Here is a 26,049-nt window from a genome sequence, read left to right on the forward strand (position 1 = left end):
TCAATATACTATCAGTGTAAAATTAGTGAACTGTTGGAGCCTGCTTGCTTAAACATCAGCGACTGCAATGTATGATTTTTAGGTGGAACAACTCAAAAAGTTTGATTTAGGCTTTTTAATATTTTATATAGTAGAACAAATGAAACAATAAATTCAGTACAATAATTTGTGCTGTTGCTGCTTTCCCATCTCTTCTATTAAGAGCACTTTCTGTGTAATGATGTGTTTTGTACACAACAGCTCCACCTATAGAATAACAGAAAAAAGAGAAACTTGCAATTAGCGTGATGCTGAGACATCTATTTCTAGAGCAGTAATTCTCAACCAGGTGGAGAGGCTACTCACTGCAGAGCCAGGGGTGGAGTATAACCTCCAGCTCCCCCTCTCTCGACCTACTGTGGGCATGATGGGTGGAGCTGCATCCCCCAACCACACCCTAACCCTACCCATAACCCTATCTCTCCACCCATTAGACAGGTTAAGCTCCAGAGAGGTGGAGCTGGAGGTCATTTGGCTCTGCAGAAACATTTTTATTACTTTAAAAAAAACTGTATACACCTGTTGCATTCCCAGTCCGTTTGGACCCTGTGGAATGTAAGCTTATAATGCAGTCATAACTTAATATTTTTCAACTAAAAACATTTGTATCTGATAAGTAACTTGTCATTAATGAAGTTATCATGTTTTTACAATGCTATTATTTCATTTACCCCCCCCCCCCCCTTTTTATTAATTGAAATATTAAATAGAGAATATGTATATATATAGAGAGGGAGAAATTCTTTGACATTTAAAATGTTACAAGAACTACATCAAAAACCAGTGTGATGCAGGAAAAACTAAACAATCTTTTTCTAACAGAACAACATCAGTATTACTCTGAAATGATTTCAAACAAAATATATTAATTTTAATTGCATAAACTTTTACTTTCAGATGAAAAAAGGACTTATAGACTTATGTATATATATGGACATTGACTATTTGGTCTGAACTTTTGACCTTCAGACAACTAAATTTGCCATTTTAGTGTAATTTCAGAATATTTGTGTGTGCATGAGTATGTTTATAAACAAAATGCTGTCAGTAAGAAGGAAAAATGTGATATAATTTTAGATAAACCTAACTAATAGATTTTTTTATTTTATTTTACGTGTAAAGCCACAGTTCACTTAAGGTCAAAACGGATCTGAATGCAAAGGGAGTTTGCATAACAATTTAGTTTAAATGATTATATCTCTTAAATTTTTTTATTGTAAAAATCTAGAAAGAAATTATGTGTATTTTGACAGTCTTAACACATATCCAGAGTTTCATTTTTGTACCTGAAGCAATGGTAACATACAGTGAAGCGTACTACCTGGAGCTTTATCTCATGAATCTTGCTTTCATCTGCCTGCAGACTGTATCCATGCTTTTTCAGGAGACTTTTAATGTGCCTTGGTGAGAAATATGATTAAAGTAACATTTAGAAAACAATTTTACAATCTTACTCCAAATAATGATAGTGGCCTATAAGCACACACCTCTGCACCTCAGCAATGGGTTCCAGTGCATAACGCTCTTGTAGGAAATGCTGTAACTCGGGGCCCTTTGCGTCTGAAGTGCTCAGGGCCTCACAGGCAGCAATGCGCACACTGGGCTCTTCCTCGTGGTGTACAGCCCACATCAACAACTCCTGAAGAGCCGTGTTCATCCAACCTATTTTCTTTAAAGCTTCATTTATATAATAATATTTCTTTAGTATAATAATAAAAATAGTAACACAGAATGGCTGCACATTCATTTTCAAGCTTACCATTAATTGCTTCCACTTTCACCTCCCATATTGGCTCATTCTGCATCAGGTTAATTAGCTGATTCAGGATCTGTGAACATGTTTTATGTGGTCAGTCGAGTGAACCCTCAATTTCTTTTTCACAGTCTTTGTATTGTTCACATGCTATCATAGATCTATTGTGCATTTCCACAGCTGCGTCATTTCCTCACCGACTGGTCTTTCATCATTAGAGAAGCTGCAGTCAAGCAAGCCTGTTTGCGCACAGTCACAAAGTCATCATTAAAGCACCGCAGGAAAGTGGGCAGTAGCTTGGGTGTCATTATTTTGAGCTGACCAATTAAGATCAGCGCTTGCACCCGCCAAGCGGTTGGGCCCTCCTCCAGTTTTGCGCTGTGGAGATATTGTTTGTCTGTTAAGAATGAACTGAATATAAGTGTTCTGATGTGTCTGTTGGGTAGAGATAGTAACCTCAGCTCACTGTGCATCTCTCTGGCCTCGTTCAGTTCACTCAGAGCCAGTGCTGCAGCATGACGAACAGCACAGTTCCAGTCGTTCCACATCATGTGTATCAGTTTGTTGCAAATATCCTGCAAGAGAAGCATTTCTAGTATGTTCAACAATCATTATAGAGATATTAGATATGTAGATATAGGTATCTGAAATGTCCTAAAGAATTACTTTATGATACCTTGTTGACTGGACTTCTGAGCTTTGCAATGCTAGTACAGGCCTGAACTCGTGTTTTCCAGTTAGCGCTGTTTAACTCTTCTGCTAGAAGAGAGCGCACTACGGTCTGGATGGGAAACACCATGCGGAAGTTTGGGGTCAGAAATATGTTTTTGAAAGAAAGAATATTCATTGAGGAAGGATGCATTACATTGATCAAAAGTGACAGTAAAGACCTTTATGATGTTACAAAAGATTTCAGTTTCAAATAAAAGCAGTTCTTTTGAACTTTTTATTCATCAAAGAATCCTAACACAAATAGTATTGATGTTAAAGGTGCAGTGTGTAAATTTTAGCGGCATCTAGCGGTGAGGTTGGGAACTGCAACCAACGGCAGCTCCCTTCTCCTTTTCGAAGCAAAATAGAGAAGCTACGGTGGCTGTCTGGCCGACACAAGTCAAAGATGTCATCGTCTGAGACAGCAGAGAGTACGTTAGCCAGTCAAGCGATGAAGATTCTTCTTACTTCGAACAAAGAATGGAAAAAGGTACTAGACCTACTTTTTTGTGCGTATTCAACATAGTGACGATTTAGAAGAAGAACAACATAGTGATGAAACACGCTCTGTAGAGTGTCCGTTTAGGGCTGCTGACGTGGTGTATGAGATAGAAATGGCCCATTCTAAGGTAATAAAAACATAACGGTTCATTATGTAAGGTCTTTATACAACACTGAAAACATAGTTATGTATATTATATTGCATTTCTGTCAATAGATCCTCCAAAATTTTACACATTTCACCTTTAAGGACATTTAACCAATCAGCGACGAACTTACTGGTGACGTCGGAAAGGACGCTAGGTGGCGTGCTAGAAACTTCCTTGGAAATAAGAGAAGAACACGCATATATCTTCCTCTATCTTAAAGGTGATAAAGAGGATCTTTTCGTCGACTGAGAAACCAAAGACTGTTACTGAGTTTTTGAAATGAGCGCATGCATAAGAACAACCCCCCTTCCTTTCGAGGGAACGCCTCCCAAAATTCGTGCACGAGTATTAGAACACGAGTGAATGCCACCGTATCGTGTTAGTGGATTCATTATGTCAGACTCACCGCAGGTAACTCATAATCTGCAGTTGTTACTCCTGTCTCCTGACAAAAACATTGCATGCAGCGCCTGTGGAGTGTGGAAAGTTACTGGAGCGCGCAGCCACGCACGTCTCTCACAAGGAACGTCATGGCAGTGATTGACAAGCCAGAGGGCCAATCCGCGCACGTCTCTCACAAGGAATGTCACGGCAGTGATTGACAAGCCAGAGGGCCAATCGTTTACGCGATGATCGCGTAAACAATTGGCTGATGTTTTTAAGGCCCTACCTCGTGCACAGATGATGTATATTAATATTATTAGTTTCAGTGCACCTAATAAATAGTGTTTTATCAGTTAGTAAAGACAGTTTCAAGTAATATTGCAAAAATGTATAAAACAAAACACCCTCTTTAGCACCTTTAACCTTCAAAGTTTACCTTCTGTGTGTGTTCATGATAAAATGTAAGTCTTTTTACTTATTTGTGCTCTTTAGTATAGTTATCTGTCTTGTTACAAATGTGTTCAAAGTAAATTATCGAGTTGTTTGTCTCCTTTGTGTCCTTAGCATTCACAAAGTTATTTAACTTACTTAAGTTATTTAGTTGCTTTATTCCCTGCTTGTAGTTAGTGCAATGTTAACACCTTTAATTAGTGTCAAGTTAATAATATCTGTCTTATCTTCCGTAACCCTGCCGATATATGATATTGGCTGCGTCCGAAAACTGGAAAATGCTGCCTTCCGAGGACACATTTCAAGGTAGTAAGGCATCAAGGCACGTCCGAATCCAATGTTAGCTTCACTTCCTCTGTCATGAGATACCTTCCTCAGATCGATTTTTGAAGGAAGCACAGATGTATCCTTAGCTGCCTTTGATATCCCACAATCCAGTGCTTTCCATTCTGTGGCAGTTGAGCTAGAAAAATAAAGATGGCGTCCGAAAGTTGCTGCTCAGTTTGTGTATAAATGTACGATTTTGATCAACATATTTCAATTTTGATATCATTTCTATCGAGAAATTACTACTGTAGTAATTAAATATTTGTTTAGTTCTCACCAAAGCTCGCGCTATATTGCTGTAGATCATTAAACAGTTACGCTGTCTCAGCAGTCTGTCCGAAATCAATTTCGTGAGGTACCTTCATGCTGCCGTACAAGTCATTCTCTTATAAGATAGTGAGGCAGCAAGACAGCTACCTAGGTTTTCGGACGCAGCCGATGACTGAGCGTTTTCTCAGAGACACGGAGAATTTGCGATCCCTGTTGTGTTTATTTGCGCCATCTAATGGTTAATTTCGGTAGTGCAGTCCAAACCCTGAGAATTGAACTGAATGTAGAATGACATGTACATTACTATTATATATGTATATTTTAATTACTTATTGTAATATGTTATTCATTTGTTTATTTCACACACCCATACACACACAAAAATAGAAAGTAAAGATGAGAAAATTCTGGATCCTGTGATGTGTTTTTACTGATACCCTGGGGCGAGCACAATCTCCTGATCAGTACATTATTCAAACTCTGCGATTGATAATAAGAAATCTTTCTTGAGGGTCAATTCAGCATATTACAATTATTTCCTGAAGGATCATGTGACAAAGACTGGAGTAATGGTTGCTAAAAATGAGGTTTTGCCAAGACATGAATTATATATATGGTTATTTTAAACTAATATTTCACAATATTAAATGCAGCCTTGGTCAGAGACTTCTTTCAAAAATCTTATTAACCCCAAACTTTTTATTTCACGTGAACAAGATAAACTAGTGCATGCAAAAATGATATAATCTTTCTTTTATGCAAAAACCAGTGAGAGAGTCACTCACAGTCTTGCTGCTGATGTTGGAGAGTAACGTCATAGACTGTTCCTGATCCGAAGGAGCGTCTCTGAGGAAGTGTTGTGACAGGAGTCTCTGTATGACAGCTTGACTTGCATCACCGTCTATCGCCAAGCACTGCGCCGCCACCCAGCTGTCTGCACCTGTGTCAGAGGGGTCTGAGTCATAACATATGATGGTCATTTTGAGTCAACATCTGAGTAGGACAGATTGCTTTACTTATGACAATAATGTTTGCTATTAAGTTTATTTTTAATTGGCATTTTTAGGTTTCAAGCAGTGGTATCCTTCCTTCTATGCACCTTGTTTTATCATGCTTCGCAGTAGGTCTCTGGCGTGTGTGTTAGGTGTCCTCATGGCATACAGGCACACTGCAGCAGCCATCTGAACTCTCTTCACTGGGTCCTCAAGGGCTGAGACAATTAGAGCATGCAGCTCCTGTGGTTCCGCCTTCAACTTCCATTCCTTACTACGCTGAGCTGAGCAAACAGAATTAGCTGTCACTTTTCAAATAAAATTCTACTATGTTATTTAATTATTAATTTTTTTAAAAAGATTATTATATTATATTATATTATATTTTGCTATATTACAACACCATTGAAAAGTTCGGTAAGATTTTTAAATGTTTTTGAAAGAATTTTCTTATGCTCACCAAGGCTGCAATTACTTGATCAAAAATACAGAAATATTGTAAAATATTTTCCTATTTAAAACAACTGTTTTCTACTTTAATATATTTTAAAATGTAATTTATTTCTGTGATGGTAAAGCTGAATTTTCAGCAGTCATCACTCCAGTCTTCAGTGTCACATGATCCATCAATAAAGCAATAAGCCCCGTGGAGCTGTGGTTTACAGTGAATTTATAACAGCTAAGGGGCGTTGTTAGACACGACGCGTAGCGGAGTACCATACAAATATTAAAGCCAAAAAATACGTATCAATGCAACTTTCATGAAGTAAACAGATTGCCTTTATGAGTCACTCAGTCAAAAAGATTTTATATTGAAACTTGATGTGAACACGGAGCAAGACGCAACTGATAAATGCTTTGACTAATGCCGTTAGTCAGCAGGGCACGGGAAAACCCATTAAATGTTAAAAGGACAAGATTGCAGCGGACATTCAAACTGATTTTTTATTATAAACAGGACTGACCTGAAGGAAAATGCTAAATCTGAATGCAGGTAATAAACTCGGTCACTCGATATCTCTCTCACAAAACTCTTCTACATAATGCAGTAAGCTTCAATGAACAAAATCAATAAAGACGTTTACGCTGCTAAGAGTTGTTGCTAAACAAACTCAGCAACATACACATTCAAGTGGCGCAGTGATACTTATGTAATTGCGGTCAGCTGCATGTTTTTGGGAATTTTACAACGGCTTCAAACGCGGCTCAACCAATCAGAATCAAGGCCTGGAACTATACATTTTATAAAATATATGTTTAATATGCTGATACGCTGCTCAAGATTTGGTGCTCTTAGTATTATCAAAACTGTTGTGAAAAAAAAACTGAAAACTGTTGTGCTGCTTAATATTTTTGTGGAAACCTTTGGTGAATAGAAAGTTCAAAAGAACAGCATTTACAGTATTTGAAATAGATTTTTTTTATAACAATGTAAAGGCTTTTACTGTCACTTTTGATTAATTTGATGCATCCTTGCTGATTAAAATAATTTCTTTAAAAACATCTTATTGGGCCCAAACTTTTGAACGTTTTTTATTTTATTTTAAATTCATTGAAAGTTTTTAGCTGACAGATTAACCTGCTTTGCCAGGGTGAAGCTCTTCTTGTGGTCCATTAACTGCTCTTGATGCACAGGTTATGATGGCCTCCAGCCGCACTGTGTTATTAGGGTCACTAAGAGCCCTTTTTAGGCCCTCGATGGTCACACTCCGCAAGGGCAACTCTAGATGAAAACACACAATTATTTTCCAAAAGGTGTTCCCATGAGAGCAACTGATGCAAAAATAATCAAATGTATGCAGGTGTTTAAGGTGCTTTCCTTCATACGAAACACATCGTATATCTTTATATATAGCTGTGTGCTTCACGGCTAACAAATCTATACATTTTTGCAAGTACTTGATAAATTCAATAAAAGAAACACCTACTGATGTTGCAGGCACTCCTCCACTTGTCAACTGCATAGCGAAGAGTGGAAAGTTCGGCCACAGATTGTTTGGGGGTCTCAGGTTCTTGCACGCTGAAGTCAGGAGGTCTGAGACCCTGCTTGAGGTCATAGTCAATACTGGTGGGCTGATCCACCCATCGCTGTTCTGCTTTTACAGCTCTACCTGCCAAATGTAAGACAACAACCTGAATATTTACTGCCACATATATAAACCTTTCAGCTTTCCATGTCTCAATACATCTTTAACACTTACTTTAGTAAGTAAGTCTAGTAAGTTTTTAGTAAGCCATACCTGAGAAGATCTCCTGTTTAAAGATGTTCTCTGTGACATGGCCACCGGCACATGGATTCAGGATATCCTGCAGACGAGGGGCCTGTGGGATCTCAATGTGCTTGATGGTTATAGTGGTTGCTGACTTATTTAAGTGGTTCTGCACATTGATACTCACTGGAGAGAGCACATGACCTGGTATCCTGTTAAATAAGGACAGACGCCACAAAAAAGAAAACAAAACCATGTGAAATACAAGTATGTGTATGAATTAAAGGGTTAGTCCACCCAAAAATGAAAATTCTGTCATTATTTACTCACCTTCATGTCATTCCAAGACCGAAACCAACAAAATATCTTCTTTTTCTTTCCACAAAAAAAGTTTGGAATGACATGAGGGTGAGTAAATGATGATAAGATTCGGTGGCAGTTTTACCTGTGTTGTTTCCTCAGCTGCAACAGATGACTAGTCTTATTTTGTGCAAACTCCTGCCACTCGCTGCTCTGGGCTTCCCGATCCTCTGTATGAGATTTCTTTAGACAGGTTTGCACATTCAACACCTTGACTGGTTGTGTGTTTCTAAATGCATCGCATGTCTTGGTTTGATCACTAGGAGTGATGAAAGATGCTTTGGTGTTCACTGAAGGAGCCTGTACTGAAATTCTGCCGCCTTCTTGGGTTAAAGGTTTAATGTTGCAGTTTATATTTTTGTTCTCGTGCTTCTTTATTTTCTTTAACTTGGTACATGGTGCTAAAGGGCCTGTGGCTTGGAAAAGCCAGCCAAAATCAAATTTTCTGTATGAAATGGCCCCCATGTCATACATAACTTCTTCAGAGAAAGAAAGGCTCCGGCTTGCATTATTCAGAAATCGTTTGTAAAGGCGCTCCTCTCTGCGCTTGCTATGGTGCTCTGGTCTCCAGTTTGCATGCTGTAAATACATGGTTGTCTGTGAGGTCTTATGGGACATTGTCTAAAAAAGGAAACAACGATCAAATAGAAATTGATTATTTGATTCTTAAACAAAAACAGCCTTTTAGCTGTTAAAAGAAATCTGAACTTCGTTGTAAAACACTACATACTTTGAACACAATGAATAAAGAAATAAAATAATAAAAAAACAGTAAGTTAGCCACTATGGTTACTATGTAAAGCCACCTACCGCCACACTTCACAAATCACGTCTCCACTGGAATCGCAGCATAAAGATCACACTGGAAATTTCATATTTATTTTCCAGAGCAGTTTATATCAAACGTTTCGACTTGCAAGGAGGGTAAAAATATATATTTTTTTAACAAAACAAGAAAAGCAGTTCGCTGACAAAGGTAAAGTTAAGTTACTACAGCTCTTGTAGCGCTCAAATGTTGGCATAGCAACGAGACTCGCTTGTTTTCGCTGCAGAGCTGCTGCCATGCCTCCGTGAACGTATGATCCTAGATATATTAAACTGTCCAAATGGTCGCATTAAGGCTGCATACGACATCGAGTCGGTCTCATTTAAGAAAAAGTAACCGTAATAAAATGGACTTTTATTCCTCGTGAGGTATAAAATACTTTAATTTCTTCATTACTTTGCAATCTAACGTTTCCTTTTTTTTTTTTTTTCTTTTTTTTAATGTTTAACAGAAATCTAACGTTTACTTTTCTCAAATGAGACTGACTCGATGACGTATGCAGCCTTCAAATGCGACCTCCGGAGCACTTTCAAAGACTGTGATGACGCGTTTTAACGGTCATCTATATCGTAAATCCTGCAAATTTGTTTATATTTTTATTTTTTTAAAACATGTGTGTACATTTATAACACCATGTTTAGTATTGTATTACATTTGCATCAAATTACAAAAGACTAGTTAACGCTGCTGTGAGGGTGTTTCTAATACAGCGGCTATGGGAGTGATGGTAAAAATGACATCTTTCTCTCTTCTGACTGCTGTTATCAATCACTCTCTATTTTTTTCCTCTTTTTGAAAGTTGTGCAAACTCTATTGTGGAGTTTTTCTTTTGCTATTTGCGCAAATGCGTATGAGAATGACACAGAAGAGAGGATACTGTTGAATAAAGTTATTTTTGTTTTGTTTTTGCGCACAAAAAGTATTCTCGTCGCTTCCTAAAATTAACATTGAACCACCTGCAGTCATGTCGACTGTGTTTTAACGTTGTCTTTAGTACCTTTCTGGACCTTGAAAGTGGTTGTTAAATTGCTGTCTGGACAAGTCATATATAGCCTGACTACGTCAGACTTCCTACTTCCGCTCAATTTCATTTCGCTTCTGTACTCAGTCTGATACAGCGTCAGAGCTTTGTGTTTGCCACCGGTCTGGAAACAGCCGGGCCAATCAACGAACAGAGGGCGGGCTGAGAGCCGTGACGTAATGCTAAGCGCCGAGTTTTACATTGTAGGTTAGAGAAATCGAAAACCGAAACGACCGCGGAAATGGGAAACGAGACACGGGATGCAAACTTCGGGATGCATTAACTTCGCATAATCTGCAAAAGTCGTTTACAGCCATGTTCACTCCGGTATTTCGCTCGCATCATCATGTGTTTACAACAGGTTTACAGTGGAAGTTCAATCATAGATTTGAGTTCGATGCATGATGTCTGTGCTTCCATGCGGCTGTACAGGCCCATAACATACGTCATAACTAAACGTATCTGATTGGCTTACGGGTAACCAATGATTTTAAATTTCAGACAAGCGCCCCCTAGCGAGAGAGAAAACACTTCTCTATTATGCCATTCCAGACTCTGTCTACGAAGCAAAGTGAAGTAGCAGAGTCTGGTATTACCAGGCTAAGTCATATAGCCTACCTCTCCGATTTCATCAAAAATATCTTAATTTTATTTTTAATTGTTCTGAAAGTGAATGAAGGTCTTAAGGGTGTGGAACAACATGAGGGTGAGTAATAAATGACAGAATTTTCTTCTTTTTTGGGTGAACTAACCCTTTAAGACTGAACTGATTTGTACTGTGCAGATTCGGCTCAGTGCTCTTCACTCCATGCTAATTGTTATTTTAAGCATCTATTTATGTGATCCAACCTATAAAAATGACTTATGCTGATGTAGCCTGTTTGTTAAAGTCACTTAATACTTTAAAAAATTAAAAACAAAGATAAAACTTTTGGGTTGACCTAAGGAGAGTTGAGATATCTTTTAGAAGATGGTGAAATGTATTTGTTGTGTAGGCTACATTTGTTGTGAATGATGCACAGTCATGGTCCAATTAAAGCTGCTTTCTGGGCAAACAAGAAAAGTGAGAGAGTGAGTTTGGCCTATTTCTGGTGTACAGCTGCTTGGACTTCGGCAAGTGAGTTATGGACCAAGACCGGACCATAATTCCATGCAGCATGACAGGAGGAGGATTCAGTCACAATACAGCTTCACATAGACAATGCTTACTACACAACAGATGAAACAAAAGCAATCGTGACCACATCTACACATGAAAAGAATAAACAAATCGATGAATAAAAGACATTTTGGGAGACATTTATGCATGTTTTAGCATTGCCGCAATTTATTTTTTTAACAGTCACTGCCATTTCAACAGCATTTCTTGTCTTTCTCACAACCATACTTCAAAGATACAGGCCATAACATTTACTTTAAAGGGGAATTGCTAATATAATAAGTCTCATTAAGCTCATTTGATGAGCTGATGTATTTTGAATGTGATGTCTCTCCTGTTACAGAGACTTACACATTGATATACCAAGGTGTGAAGGACCATATTGCTGTGTCTGGGAACCTCTTCAGAGGGAAAGTTTCCAACAAGCTGCATACATAATAGATCACCTGCTTCTTTGAAACAATGTGAGCAAATTGCCATGCAACCTTAGCTTATATAAACCGAACATCACAGAGAATTCTTTGATGCCAACATATTCATTCAATGGATTAGCAGTATCAAAATAAAGCAACAACTAAATAATAATAATAAAAGAAAAATAAAATTTCTGAAAAGATAACAGTACATGATACAACCAGACTCATTTCTTTCATTTTGAAGCATGTATTAAAATCTTTTAAGGATTTAGGGATATTCCATTTCCTTTTATTTGACAAGTAAACCTTTTTAGTCTTTAATAATCCTATAGCAATGCTTATCTTCTTCTGCAGCAACACTATGGCCAAGTTTAGATAAGTTATAAATGATACATGGATTAACACAAAACATATTTTTATTAATAATAAATAAAAATAAGATAAGGTAATTATATATAAATGCAACATGTCTATTGGTAGATTTTATTTTAAATTGATTTATTCAAGCTGACATATTTGTCAACCAACCATTAATAAATAGTGTCAAAAGCTGGTTGATAATTCCAATTCAGCCCTTAATTAAAATTAAAATGTAAACAAAAAAGTCTTCAGTATCGCCACATTTCTAATTTTGCATTTGTTAGCTGTTAGAGCAAGATACATTTCATGAGAATACACTTCATCGGTTCAACGTCAAGCAATTCCTCATATTGAATGAAATAGCCATCAAGTCCACTTTCTGCGTATAGTGCAAATAATGATGTTTGTTAAACATTTTCTATCACAGAATTAGTCAGCTTGACCAGTTCAAGCCACTTCAAACCGAAGTCTCCACACAACAGGAGCCTCTGCGAACATAATACCTCCTCACCTCAGATGAGTCCCCACAGCCCTCAGGCCGATGGACAATGAGGACTGGGAAGAAGCGAGCGTCTTGGTAGTTTGGCGGGCTCTCATTAAGGGCGAGCTGACTGGTGTAAGACCTGCAGCACTGCTCATCAGGGCAGCAGCGCTCTGTAAGTGTACTACTGCGGCTTCTCCACAGTCCCATAGTGCGTCTGGAGCCATACATGCGGCACAACGAGAAGTGCGAGGTGTCCAGGGACAAACGGGAGTGGAAGGTGTGGCGAGAGAAGATGGAGGAACAGCTAGAGCTGATTGTTGGCCGTCTTTGCCCACCTTCTTGTTGCAAACAGTGCTCACAGTTCTGCACCAACGTCCCGTAGCTCTGCGCTGAGCAGCTGTCCAACAGCAAGCGGTTGGAGGAAATGCTGTCTCTGTGGTTTGACCCAGAAGCCCCCAGGTTCATCAGCATGGCTTCCGAGTAGCTGGGTATAAGCTGGCGGTTTGAACGGATGTGCCATTCCAGCTCCGTACTGTCCACCGTTTCTGCTCTCGGAAGGCCATAGCGAGTGTTCCTCACGGTGGTGTCAGCCTCTGGAGATGGGCTGTTGTTGCTATACTCTAGTCCGAAGAGTTTCTCGACTTGGTAGTGCACAAACGCCGTCCGGTACTCGATCAGCACTCGCAGTGGCCAGGATAGCATGAGGAGAGCCGCCATCCAGAAGGTGACCCGAGAAGTGTACCACGGCAGTTGGTCGGGATCCACGTAAACGATGAGGTGCTCTTTAAAGTCGACGTTCTTCAGCAGCATGCCTTCACGGGCTTCCATGTAGTCGTCCAAACCCTCAATTTCTGAGAAGAACCTGGCTCGCTGGTTGAGGTATGCATTTTCAGGTCCTGCTCCTGCGAAGCTGAAGCATTTGGAGAAATGCAATCGCGTTGCCGCATGACCCTCCAGTCCACGTAAGTTTCGCGAGACGTCTCTCATTCCACAGCGGCTGTAATCGAATTCGCCCTCGGCCACATGCGTGTTAACACGCTCGTGATAAACCTGCGTGGTCGTATACGCATCTCCATTCCGGTAACGCGTTACTTGTCGAGTCCTACGTACAAAATGGTAACTGATGGCTTTCCACCAGACGCACGGTCGGGCTTGACGCATGCGCAGAACTCTATCGTACACACTTTCAACGTTGGCCTTGCACTGCAACTCGCTACGAGCCCGACAGTGCCAGCACTCCATAAGGTAAACAGCGTAGAGCATTAGCAGAAAGGCCAAGGGGATGTACACATAACCGTCAGAGCAAGGGCTGTCGTGGTATATCATGGAGCGACCTCCTCTAAGAGAGTTCATTGAGGCTGTGAGGGAAGTACTGGAGGAATCGAAGCTCAGCTTGGTGACCTGGGTGAGCTGACACCAGGCCACGGCACCCAGGCAGCTATACATGAGCAAGGAAAGGAGAAGACAACGCCAGTGCGTCTCGCGGCACATTGAGGCACCCAGGGACTGCTTTATTGGCCATTGCTACAAGGGATAATGAGAAAGAGAAATAGTAATTAGTATATTGTAACACGGACTAGCCGTGAATAAGAAAACAAGAGGTAATGAAGAAACAAATCATCAGAGATTTAGTGTCTCTTATATGAGACAATGATATTGTACAAAAGGATCATTTTTCCTCACATCAGTGTTGTGATTAAATTTAAAACTATTAAAATAAGATACAATATAAACAAAAACCTGTTGGAGTACTAAAATTACTAAAACTTTAAAGCTAAACAGAAATTATTTTCAAAAGCACAAAATTAGTAAATGTTAATCTAAAATGAAAACTGAGAATATAAAAATAAAAGCTAATTCGAAATAATATAAATAATAAAATAAAACTGCCTTAAGCCATGTTTCCACCAAAATTACCCAGAACAATTGAAGACTTCAGATGCAAAAGCCTCTAAGTGCCGTCTGAAATGTTCTTCTAAAATGAGCATTTTTATCAAGCTCGTATGTTTATGTTCAGTTATTTCACTTTAAGAGCAATGAAAAGGACCTATTAATTGCCATTAAAGTGAAATTACTGAACCTAAACACATGAGCTTGATAAAAATGCTCATTTTAGAAGAAAATTTCAGACGGCACTTAGAGGCTTTTGCATCTGAAGTCTTCGTCCCAGGAACTTTTTCCCTCCAGACCTGTTGCTGGCTGCTTTTCCATCGCAGTTAAAGTACCGTGAGGATTAGGCATGCACGACTTTCCAGCTCCCGCTAGATTTTGTCATTCGCATATAAGCTTAATAAAGCCTGAACCTCGTCGTTGGTCCATCCATCTGTCATATTTTTGTTGATTCAAATAGAAAACAACTCTTACTGCATGTACCGCAACAGACTTTTAAAAATGGTGGTTGAAATAAAATGCTGTGAGGAGTCAACCAATCAAAATGCTGCGTGAACTCAACCAATCAGCATGTTAGGCGCCCAAGTTCCACCCCCGAATGTTGCTGAACTTTAAAAAAACATTACTACCTCATGAGCAGGGACTTTCTGGGGGTGAAAATTTTACCCGGAACTTCATTTAGACCCTGGTTCCTGTGGTCAAAACACCCCGAGTCCCTAGTTCCTGATGAAAGTTCCTGTGGTGGAAATGCGGCTTTACATCTCCAGTGCATCTTGTGCTCTTCTTAAATGAATAGTTCACCCAAAAATGAAAATTTGCTGTTAATTTACTTACCTCAGGCCATCTAAGATGTAGGTGACATTTTTTCTTTAGAAGAACAGTAAAGAAGATTTTTAGCTGAAACCCTGGTCCTCGGTGATTCATGGAATGGAAGTCAATGGGTGCCGTCACTTTGAGATTCAAAAAAACCTATGCAGATAAAACAAAATTAATACCCGCAGCTCCTGACGATACATTGAGATATTAAGTGAAACGATCGAAGCTGATGTTGTTTGTTTACTAGAGAGGGAGGACGCGTGTTCACCAGCAGTACAAACTTCTAAAGCTGTTTAAAAGTACTGGTCATCACATTGGCTGATGATTTCAGTAGTAGGCCTACTTGGTTCCTTTGGATGTCTCCATACTTTGAGTAACATCATGCTCCAGGCTGTTGTGAATGCACTCAGGATTGTTTGCCAAGGGTGTCGATTAGAAGTAAAAATGTTGTAAACAATGTTCAGTTTCTTGCTAAGACCGATCGTTTTGCTTCTTAAGACCTCAATGTATCGCCAGGAGCCGCAGGTATTAATTTAGTTTTGTCTGCATATGTTTTTTTTTTAATCTCAAAGTGACGGCACCCATTGACTTCCATTATATGAATCACCAAGGACCACAGTTTCAGCTAAAAATCTTCTGTACTGTTCTACTGAAGAAAAAAGTCACTTACATCTTGGATGGCCTGAGGTTGAGTAAATTAACAGCAATTTTTCATTTTTGCATAAACTATCCCTTTAAATGTCCTGTACCTTTAACCTCTTCATGTACACTTCTAAAAAAAAATAAAATCAATTTAAAATAAAATTCAAGTCTGCAATGGGCATGGTTTCATTTGAGTCTAATTCAAATAAAGTGCAGACAACGCACTGAGAGTAAACCCTTAACATGACTAGAGGGATATAGATCTATGTGAGAAAGTGGGGCCTGACAAGACTGAGGATTTGTAGCAATCCCTCAGTTCAGACTTAATTACTTACAGTACATCCTGGCACAAAGTCTCCAGATTATGTCTATTAAGCCTAAAACAAGCACTCTTGCTTTAGACAATTGATCTGCAATAAAATGGTTAACAGGTAATTAAAATTTTATGATGACATTTTGCGATTTCCTGTTTTTCCTTTCAACACTGTGAAAATCATAGGGCCCTATGTATCCAGGCAACAGTCAGTTGAAACAAAACATGGTGGATGTCATTGCCACCTTGTATTGAGTCTTCAATCAATGTCAGACAAAATCTATCAAATAGATTTTTTGTATTTGAAACCTGCAGGAGAGTGGCTCAGCAATGCATGTGTGTGCTAACTCTGAACTTGCGGTACACTTCTTTAGCAGTGCACAGAAGTGGAATAGGACCTTTGCTCCCAATTGTGAGATTGAATTTAACTCAAAGGGTACTGAATGCAAATTATGATGAAAAATGGCAGCTATTGCTGTGAGTTCAATGAATTAAAAATACTAATATGGTACTGTTAGTTAAAGGAACAGATCAAAAATCTGAGAATGTGTAAAAAACGTTTTTAAGCTCAATATCTGCATGAGTTGAGAATGTATGGTGTTGTCCAGTAAGCATCTGTACATTTCAGCAGCTAATACCACTGCTTCTGATATTTATAGGGGTTGAAAGGCTTTTAAAGAGGGAAGAGTGAGGTGCAACATCAATAATGGAAATCCCACATGAAAGAGAATACTGTGACAGAGCTAACAGTCAGCCATTCAAAAGCATACTCTAGAAAAACTGCTCTTATCCTCACTGCTCTGTGATAAGTGAAACTTTGGACATAATGTGGTTATGATGATCTAAGATGCATAAGCAGATTACAGCTGAAACTTGATAATGACTTCAGGAATACAGAATGTGGGAGCAGTGATTATATTTGTTTGATTACTGTGGTACCTGTGGTAAGAAATTACGTTTAATTTTGAAGTAACTGCTCATCACGGTTCTGTATATATGTGTGTATGTGTGTGTGTATATACACCGATCAGGCATAACATTATGACCACCTTCCTAAAATTGGGTTGGGCCAACTTTTGGTGCCAAAACAGCCCTGACCCGTCGAGGCATGGACTCCACTAGACCCCTGAAGGTGTGTTGTGGTATCTGGCACCAAGATGTTAGCAGCAGATCCTTTAAGTCCTGTAAGTTGTGAGGTGGGGCCTCTATGGATCGGACTTGTTTGTTCAGCACATCCCACAGATGCTCGATTGGATTGAGAACTGGGGAATTTGGAGGCCAAGTCAACACCTCAAACTCGTTGTTGTGCTCTTCAAACCATTCCTGAGCCATTTTTGCTTTGTGGCAGGGTGCATTATCCTGCTGAAAGAGGCCACAGTCACCAGGGAATACCGTTTCCATGAAAGGGTGCACATGGTCTTAGGTAGGTGGTACGTGTCAAAGTAACATCCACATGGATGGCAGGACCCAAGGTTTCTCAGCAGAACATTGCCCAAAGCATCACACTGCTTCCACCGGCTTGCCTTCTTCCCATAGTGCATCCTGGTGGCATGTGTTTCCACGGTAAGCAACGCACACGCACCCGGGCATCCATGTGATGTAAAAGAAAATGTGATTCCTCAGACCAGGCCACCTTCTTCAATTGCTCCGTGGTCCAGTTCTGATGCTCAAGTGCCCACTGTTGGTGCTTTCTGCGGTGGACAGGGGTCAGCATGGGCACCCTGACTGGTCTGCGGCTATGCAGCCCCATACGCAACAAACTGTGATGCACTGTGTATTCTGACACCTTTCTATCAGAACCAGCATTAATTCTTGAGCAGTCTGAGCTACAGTAGCTCATCTGTTGGATCAGACCATGGGCCAGCCTTCGCTCCCCATGTGCATCAATGAGCCTTGGCCGCCCATGACCCTGTCGCCGGTTCACCACTGTTCCTTCCTTGGAGCACTTTTGATAGATACTGACCACTGCAAACCGGGAACACCCCACAAGAGCTGCAGTTTTGGAGATGCTCTGACCCAGTCGTCTAGCCATCACAATTTGGCCCTTATTAAACTCGCTCAAATCCTTACACTTGCCCATTTTTCCTGCTTCAAACACATCAATTTTGAGGTCAAAATGTTCACTTGTTGCCTAAAATATCCCACCCACTAACAGGTGCCATGATGAAGAGATAATTCAATTCACCTGTCAGGGGTCATAATGTTATGCCTGATGTGTGTCTCTCTCTCTATATATATATATATATATATATATATATTTTTTTTTTTTTTTTTTTTTTTTTTTTTTTTCAGCACATTTAATAATTCAATAATATTTATAAAGAATAACATCCTGAAAATGGCAAGTCAATTCAACATACTATTCAGATGTAATTTTTCAGAAGAAAACAAATCATAGTTCTGGGTTTAAGCAAGCAGGATTTGTGTGAAAGCTGAGGGACATTCATAGAACTGGCAGGCCATGCCAGAATGCTTCACAAGACAATATGTACCCAGAGATGCATGGATGGACTCCGCACCAGTGCCAGACTTTTTAGTGTGTTTGCCTATATTTAAAAGGGTTCATCCAAACATGGAGTTAAACAGATCTGCTCAAAAACTACTCTAACTCCCTTGGTGGGACTGATTATCAAGCTAACAGGCATATAATCTTTTCCTCAACGGCAGTTCCATAATTACAGCAGTGTATTTCTGAGGTGTTGTTAATCAATGCACAAATCATTTAAAGTGAGGCTGAGTGCAGTGAATATGACATATATGGCATATCACACATTTAGACATTTATGACAGTGCATTTAGAGCTATACACCTGATGTAATTTAAATCTACGTTTGTCCTTGTGAATGTGAGGTCTTGTCTAATTTATTGCCATTATGGAATCAAGCAGCAGCACTGATTTTAATACCACCACAAAAATTAAACGAGGTGTCTCAAACATTCTCCTTCCAGTACAGACCATACAGCATAAATCAGATAAGTATGGCATCCTATGGGTCTGCAGTCGGTAATGTCTTCCAGGCTAGATGATTATCAATAACTTGTACACCATAAAGTTTACGCATCAATTGGAAGCAGAGAAATTATAAAGGTATCACTTTTAACAGTTTCTTCTTTAAGTGAATTTACGATAACATTTTTCAATCTCAGATCTACTGTGACCAGCCTTTTACTGGAAGAAGTGAAACCACAGTAAGACAGTTACACTCCACAGAAATCCCTCTCCTCCATGACTGTGGTAGCCTACATATAGTAATAACAGCAGTCATAAGACTTATCTCATACCTCTTCCAGCACATCGAGACTGGCCGGTGTCTCCGCGCCACCATCTGGGGTGCTTGGCGCTGTGTCCTCCGCAGTAGTATCAGTTTCCAGATCTAGAGACAACATCCTGCGGCAGGTGTAACATTGCAGTCAAATATTTTATCTGCAATACGCCGCCTTTCTTAATGAAACACAATTTAGGACGTTGTTTTGACCGACTGTGAGCTGTGTTTGGGATAGACGCCAGGAACGCCGGGGATCCCGCTCTGGGTGTTCCCATTCAGGCAGACTGGGGGGGCGGAGACCGCGGGGAGACTGCGGAGGACAGAGGAAAAAAAGAGAACTGCTCTCCAAAGTCTCATGGATGGAGACCGAAGACTGTTCTTTGGTTTATGTGTACTGAACTCACCGGACTGCACGAGATCTGATCGATACTTCAACATAATTAGAGAAAAGCTGTTGCTTTTTTTTGCTCTTTTTTGCCATGTTTGTCACAAATAGTGTCTGTGAAGATATATTCAACACATAGAACTTTAATGTAACTCATTTTAAACTTACTAATTTTATATTAAGCATTTTATACGGTAGAAAGAAACTTTTAAATTAATTCCCTGCTAATGTATGACGTTCACTGATGATGAACATATGTACATAAATATAAATAAACTGCCAAAGTGAACAGTCTGGAAAGGCAGTGATACACAGACATGGATTTTAGGACATTATGTCTGTCATAGCTTCTCTTAAGACATTATTGCTCAAATATAATTTCTATTATCCTTCATGCCAATGCCAGACACTCAACCCCAGCCTCTTATAGCTTTTTGCCTGATATATTTATTAAATTATGTGTTTTTTAAATAAATATAATATAATATAATATAATATAATATAATATAATATAATAATCAATGATAGTAATGAAAGGGAAATAAATCATACAATTTCAGTAATGTAAATAAAAACAATAATAAGAATATACACAAAAAATAAGACAATCCATTATTTTATGTTATATTATATATTTATATTATTTAATAACGATGCTATCTTTTATTTAAATAAAAAAATCTTAAACCGAAAAGGCTTTTATTTTGTAGTGGTTAACCCGGAAACTGAGGCACGTTTGTAAACTCTACATGTGTTTAGTGTACATATTCAGCCAGAGGATCGTGGCATGAACGATCTTCCTGGATTCCCAATAAAGAAACATTTGCGTCATTGCTGTGCTGATCACGGACTAACTATTATTATAAAGATATTAGAAGCTCGCTGGATATGTGTTGATTATCCACTGCTAGCCAATAACAAAACATTAAGACTGTAAGTCAGTGAAGTACAAGATGCAGATTTAAGGGGTAAATGTTGAGTCGGTATTATTCCTGACACTCTTCTCTGAAACATTAGACGCCCTTGTGTTATTTCAGGAGTTTGGGATGTTGCGGCGTCCCAAGCCCACAGACAGTGAGGCGGATCTGCTCCGGGAGCAGCAAGAACTTCTGGCGGCGGGCGGCCAGTCCACTGTCACTGTAGTGAAGCGCCCTGACAAACGCAGAGGAGATGCTGCAGCTGCTGATGCACATGAGCAGGAAAAGCAGAGAGATGTTGTTACTATTGAAGGTAAGTTAGGAAGATCTGAGCTTTCTGTAAATTACTGAATCACATGTTTTAACATCATACACAGATTTAATAATGAGTTTCATTAGACCTGCATTCATGTTTTGTAGAAAATAAACTAGCCTTGGACTGAAATTAATGTATCTGACTGCACCTTCAGATCTTCCAGATGAGATTCCCACCTTGACCCCCGCAAAGAAGTCACGCTTTAAACAGGAGCGGGTGCGTTTTGAAGATGAGGACCCAGAAGAGCGACTGGACAGGCATGATACTCATATCAGTGCTGTTCTCTCCAGGATCATTGTGAGTTATATTTATTACAGTATGTCTGGTGTTTAATTGAATGATAAGATTATGCCATGCCTATTGTTTATGTCTTCCTCCCAATAGGAGAGGGACACGAGTGCAGTACCTGTGTCGCTCCCGTGTATCACAGGCACTGCTTTCCCCAAAGTCTTACGTAGATCTGTAGTGGAAAATGAGGTGAGAAAACATTATACATACAAAATATCCTTTCTTTAGATCTATTGTCTGACGTTTCTGCATTTTTTTTTTACTGCACTTAGGGGCAGGAAAAAGCTCCTAGAGGAAGAAAAAGTATTTTCGCACGTCAAATTGCAGCACAGAGGTCTTTAAATGGTTCAGATACTAGAGATAAGTCTTCTGCATCTAGACATGTGGGCTGCTCACCACTGGAGAGCATGGAGACTGAGCGACCTGAATCAGATGTTATGGGTGAGTGAGTGCTATCACATTCCACAAAGTTTTTTAGTTTTTCATGGCTAACTAAAGCATGACATATTTTCTGTGTGTGGTTCTGTTACAGACCGTGTTGGTGGCCCCTTGCTACTTTCAGGTCAAGGACTTGGGATTGCAAATAGTGCCATGGAGACAATGAAAATCCATGAGGAGAATCAGGCAAGGTTGCAGGCGATGTCCAAGAGTGAGATACTTGAGGAACAGAGGAAGCTTCTGGCACAGCTTGGTGAGCTCAATACCTTCAAAGTGTTGCATTCAGCAGGATCAACCATTCACATCTGTTATATCTGTTTTTCTTTGTAAGAAAAAAATACTATATACAAATATATATTTGTTAGTTTATGGGAATATATTATTTGCTTCCTTAAAGGTGCAATATGTAAGAATTTTGCAGTAAAACATCCAAAAACCACTAGGCCAGTGTTATATATTTTGTTCACTTGAGTACTTACAATATCCCAAATGTTTCCAACTATTTGTAAATCGTGAGAAAATTGCAATTTTAACGAAGGCTCCGGGATGTGTAAGGAGTCGCCTGTCAATTACGTCTTACCCGCGTTACCCTCGGTTTCTGGTTTTATTTTATAGAAACCATGGAAACACCAAAGACGCTTTAATATTTACATGTTTTAATAGGCAAGGGAACATCTGTTTTGATATATTTATAGACAGAAAACTAATTATTGTTATATAGCTCAACACGTTTAGTCTTATTGTTAAAATCTAATTTTCCAGATTTTTTGCGAGTACCATACTTTACCATGCCTCAGAGAAAAACACTATTTTGTCAAATAGCTAACATAGCATAATCAGATGCAGCTTTATTTTTAGTAACAGTAATACAGCATTTTCTCCATCATACAATATGTTTTAAAATTAATTGCATGCCATTTATCAACACAAGCCATCCAGCATTTAATATATTCTAAAATCGATCTATCTTACTGCAGTGTGCAACAGTGTCTCACAGCAGCCGCTGAGCGAACGCACAGAGTAACGTTATAACATCGTTTTCAGCACACTCAAATGTATCTAATATGATAAACAGAGCTGTGTTACCTCATAATCATGACTGGAAAAGTAGAAGCGGCATCGGCGACTGTTTCATAATAAAAGTTCCGCTGCTCGTGAGGCGTGTGTTGCGCAATCGCTCCAGCGACCTCGTTCAGCTCCCACAACACTCGCTCCTGCTCTGCTTCATACTATAGTAATGTTAATAATCGTATCCATGAACATGAGTTCTTCCCGAGTCCTATTCCAATTCATTTGCACCGTCCGTTGAGGTGAAGACCACATGTCCCAAGATTCCGCTCCAAAACTTGGCATCATCAAGCTACGCCTTTGTTTTGAATAGGCCTCTAGCGACCTCTAGCGGACAGAAAATATTACATATTGCACCTTTAACAGGCTAGCCTTCTCAATTATCATTATAATTTGCATGAAAATGCTTTTTACTTGCAAACCCATTCTTGCATAGTAATTTAATAAATTATGTATAATAAAGGTTTAGGGTCAGCATTTTTTTTAAGGAAAGTAATACTTTTATCATGCATCAAATTGATCGATTGTGACATTTACTATGTTATAAAAGATTTATATCTAAAATAAATGCTGTTCTCTGTTCATCATAGAATCCTGAAAAGAAATGTATCATGATTTCCACAAAAATACTAAGCAGCACAACTGTTTTCAACATTGATATTAAGAAATGATTAATGATTCTTGAGTGGTAAATCAGCATATCAGAATGATTTCTGAAGGATCATGTGACGCTGAAGACTAGATATAATGATGCTGAAAATTTAGCTTTGCCATCATCAAACAAATTGATTACATTTTAAGATATAAAAATATTTAAAATATAAAATAACATTTTTGATTGAAAACTGCAGCCTTGGTGACCAAAAGAGACTTATTTCAAAAACATTTAAGAAATCATACTAACCCCATACGTTTGAAAATGTCTCATATTTTAGTTACGGGGCTGCAAATTTCATATAAAATAAATATTTAATAAAAGACACCCATAGTTTGACCTCATAAGGTTGATTAGTGCTTTTTATTTCATTTAATCACCTTTTTCACTGACCATTTTCTTAATTTTGTTTTGTTGATTTTATTCATTTAATTTATTTAAGAGTTTTAGACCTCACATTGTTGCATTATGTCAGACCCCAGATTAGTGGACTTTGTGAGATCTCGGAAGGCACAGAGAACACCAGGATCCGAGTCATCATCCAGTCCTGTGCAACGTCTGCCTAATAGCACTTCTACAGAGTTAGACCACACAATAAAAGCACAGGAATCTCAAAGGGATACCATGGAGGATGATGAGGAAGAAGATGAGAATCAGCTTGTAGTTCAACCTCCGATTACAGGTAAGTGATTTCAGAGCTTGTTTAGCAGCAGCAGATCATATAATATACTACTGTGTTGCGATGAAATGTTGTAAAGACACAGAAAACCTACATATTTGTGGTTTATTTGACACATGCTACTCATTACAGTATTGTTTTAGTCTTTTTTTGTATTTGTATTTTGAATTTGTACTGGTTTGCATGCATACAGCAGTGGAAAGTAAAGCTAATGTCCTGGACGAGGTCTTATCAATCTTGTCAGCACAAGTGCAGCTGGATGCTTTCCAGTTTTTTATTCACCCTGGGCTTGGAACTGGCCACACAGATTTCGGACTGTACACTTTGCAGATCTGTCCAGCTAAGCTGTGAGCCCAGCATGCTAAGGCAAATGCATCAATTTCAATTAGTCTGATTAGATCAGAGTTAGCTAGAGCAAGCACCAATTTGTTTTAAGGTAATAGAGATAAGAGGAACTCATTGACATTTATGGATGAAGCACATCAGGGGTTACCGTTCAGAGGACAGTTCTTCCGTAGTTGCACTGCCGTCAGCATGTGGTACTGTCAATATGCATGCGAATTGGCTGTTTAAAGGGTTAGTACACCCAAAAATGAAAATTCTGTCATTAATTATTCACCCTTATGTCGTTCCACACCCGTAAGTCCTTCGTTCATCTTCGGAAAACACAAATTAAGATATTTTTGGTGAAATACGAGAGGTATATGACTTTTAACCACCACTTTCAAGGTCCAGAAAGGTACTAAAGACATCATTAAAACAGGTGATGTGACCGCAGTGGCTCAACCTTAATTTTACGAAGCGACGAGAATACTTTTTGTGTACAAAAACAAAACAAAAATAACTTTATTCAACAGTTTCTTCTCTTCTGTGTCATTCCCATACGCTGTTTACGTTCAGCGCTTCAGCGCTATATATATTAGGGGTGCAACGGTTCAAATTGCTCACGGTTCGGTTCGTATCACGGTTTTAGGGTCACGGTTTCGTTACGGTTTTAGTACTATTGTCAAATAAAAATAAAGAAAATAAGAACAAACAATCAAACTACAAGCAACATCACAAATAAGTACAATAAAGCAAATATTCAAATAAAAAAACCTTTCAGTTTTTCAGGGTATCTAACAGTAGTTTTCAAGTACAGACAATGGATAAATTAATCAAATATAAAATAACACTGCATATTATCTTCACTGTATAAATTAAATAAAAATGAATCATTATTGAAGTTACAAAAACTATTCAGTCAAGAGCAGTGAGTGATTTCTTTGTTATTTTTTGTTTGATTTAACATTAAAAACAGGCAGCAGGAATAGTTTTTTTNTAAAACTTGGCACATGTAATCCTTTGAAAATGGGCAGGGAGGAGGGGCTCTATAGCGGCACCTTGTAGTGCAGTAAATGTGGAGTGAATTTGACATAGTCCTTTGATGTTTAACCGTTTTAAATGCCTATTGCCCGCTGTGCACAGTTGCCCTGAAGCCACCGGGGTGGCGGTGCCACCGGGCTTGGGCCCGCCATCGCTGCTCGCAGCTATATTAATATTTTATTATTTGAATGTGGTTTTCCGAGCCCTCGTGCGCCCCCTAAAGGAAAATAATTTTTGTCTCATCGGAACAGTTATTTCCAGTGTAGTTCTTCAGATATTATTCACATAATTAGAATGTGTAGTTAAAAATTAAATGTCAATAAAAATCACATTGTAAATAAAATGTGTAACTTGCACAAGTCTTGAATGAACATATGGCCTAATGAAAACTAAACTAAAACTAAAAACTAAATAAAATGTTTGCACTGATCTCTCATAATAATTTGCGATTATATTTGTTTTTGAAAAATTTTGTTTTTGAATAAATACCAAATAAATAAAAGAACTTACATGGCCTACGTTGAATCTGAATCTACTGTATGATGAGATGAAAGATACAGTACCGATGCTCTCTCTTCCCTTTATGATGCTTCTCACTG

The 26,049-nt window shown here is 38.8% G+C and overlaps 3 protein-coding genes across 7 annotated transcripts; 1 reads left to right on the plus strand and 2 right to left on the minus strand.

Moving 5' to 3' along the window:
- Positions 1 to 100: 100 nt before the first annotated feature.
- Positions 101 to 9,434, minus strand: heatr4 (HEAT repeat containing 4). Of its 3 annotated transcripts, XM_048191462.1 has the most exons (15): positions 8,957 to 9,433; positions 8,232 to 8,767; positions 7,974 to 7,998; positions 7,817 to 7,883; positions 7,505 to 7,687; positions 7,156 to 7,299; positions 5,684 to 5,860; positions 5,370 to 5,539; positions 2,469 to 2,573; positions 2,249 to 2,367; positions 1,990 to 2,170; positions 1,799 to 1,868; positions 1,527 to 1,716; positions 1,361 to 1,439; positions 101 to 246 (listed from the first exon to the last, which is right to left on the minus strand). In XM_048191462.1, the coding sequence occupies exons 2-15, from the start codon at positions 8,762 to 8,764 to the stop codon at positions 154 to 156; spliced, it is 2,136 nt and encodes a 711-aa protein (XP_048047419.1). In that variant the 5' UTR covers positions 8,765 to 8,767; positions 8,957 to 9,433; the 3' UTR covers positions 101 to 153. The 3 variants fall into 3 exon arrangements, with proteins under 3 accessions (XP_048047419.1, XP_048047417.1, XP_048047416.1); XM_048191460.1 differs by having other exon boundaries at positions 5,370 to 5,524; positions 7,817 to 7,998; positions 8,957 to 9,434; XM_048191459.1 differs by having other exon boundaries at positions 7,817 to 7,998; positions 8,957 to 9,429.
- A 1,126-nt stretch (positions 9,435 to 10,560) lies between these two features.
- On the minus strand, positions 10,561 to 20,137 carry si:dkey-13p1.4 (transmembrane protein 151B). Its single transcript, XM_048191472.1, has 2 exons — positions 19,356 to 20,137; positions 10,561 to 13,936 (listed from the first exon to the last, which is right to left on the minus strand). The coding sequence occupies exons 1-2, from the start codon at positions 19,458 to 19,460 to the stop codon at positions 12,386 to 12,388; spliced, it is 1,656 nt and encodes a 551-aa protein (XP_048047429.1). The 5' UTR covers positions 19,461 to 20,137; the 3' UTR covers positions 10,561 to 12,385.
- A 308-nt stretch (positions 20,138 to 20,445) lies between these two features.
- Positions 20,446 to 24,702, plus strand: LOC125268872 (RNA polymerase II-associated protein 1-like). 3 transcript variants are annotated; one of them, XM_048191475.1, is made up of 7 exons: positions 20,446 to 20,657; positions 20,742 to 20,954; positions 21,112 to 21,254; positions 21,342 to 21,434; positions 21,518 to 21,686; positions 21,778 to 21,936; positions 23,882 to 24,702. In XM_048191475.1, exons 2-7 carry the CDS (start codon positions 20,771 to 20,773, stop codon positions 24,094 to 24,096), a joined length of 963 nt encoding a protein of 320 aa, XP_048047432.1. In that variant the 5' UTR covers positions 20,446 to 20,657; positions 20,742 to 20,770; the 3' UTR covers positions 24,097 to 24,702. The 3 variants fall into 3 exon arrangements, with proteins under 3 accessions (XP_048047432.1, XP_048047431.1, XP_048047430.1); XM_048191474.1 differs by having other exon boundaries at positions 20,762 to 20,954; positions 23,882 to 24,701; XM_048191473.1 differs by having other exon boundaries at positions 20,446 to 20,954; positions 23,882 to 24,701.
- The last annotated feature ends 1,347 nt before the right edge of the window (positions 24,703 to 26,049 follow it).

Source organism: Megalobrama amblycephala, linkage group LG5 (assembly GCF_018812025.1).
Source record: "Megalobrama amblycephala isolate DHTTF-2021 linkage group LG5, ASM1881202v1, whole genome shotgun sequence".
Taxonomy (NCBI): domain Eukaryota; kingdom Metazoa; phylum Chordata; class Actinopteri; order Cypriniformes; family Xenocyprididae; genus Megalobrama; species Megalobrama amblycephala.

What these genes read in the sequence shown, in the direction of transcription:
- heatr4 (XM_048191459.1), bottom strand. Translation starts at nt 8,764, where the DNA reads ATGTCCCATAAGACCTCACAGACAACCATGTATTTACAGCATGCAAAC. An exon ending in TCAGAAGTCCAGTCAACAAG is followed by an intron (nt 2,368 to 2,468) that starts GTATCATAAAGT and finishes CTTCTCTTGCAG; the next exon opens with GATATTTGCAACAAACTGAT. An exon ending in GAAAGTGGAAGCAATTAATG is followed by an intron (nt 1,717 to 1,798) that starts GTAAGCTTGAAA and finishes ATATAAATGAAG; the next exon opens with CTTTAAAGAAAATAGGTTGG.
- si:dkey-13p1.4 (XM_048191472.1), bottom strand. Translation starts at nt 19,460, where the DNA reads ATGTTGTCTCTAGATCTGGAAACTGATACTACTGCGGAGGACACAGCG. An exon ending in GTCTCGATGTGCTGGAAGAG is followed by an intron (nt 13,937 to 19,355) that starts GTATGAGATAAG and finishes TATCCCTTGTAG; the next exon opens with CAATGGCCAATAAAGCAGTC.
- LOC125268872 (XM_048191475.1), top strand. Translation starts at nt 20,771, where the DNA reads ATGTTGCGGCGTCCCAAGCCCACAGACAGTGAGGCGGATCTGCTCCGG. An exon ending in AGATGTTGTTACTATTGAAG is followed by an intron (nt 20,955 to 21,111) that starts GTAAGTTAGGAA and finishes CTGCACCTTCAG; the next exon opens with ATCTTCCAGATGAGATTCCC. An exon ending in CTGTTCTCTCCAGGATCATT is followed by an intron (nt 21,255 to 21,341) that starts GTGAGTTATATT and finishes TCCTCCCAATAG; the next exon opens with GAGAGGGACACGAGTGCAGT.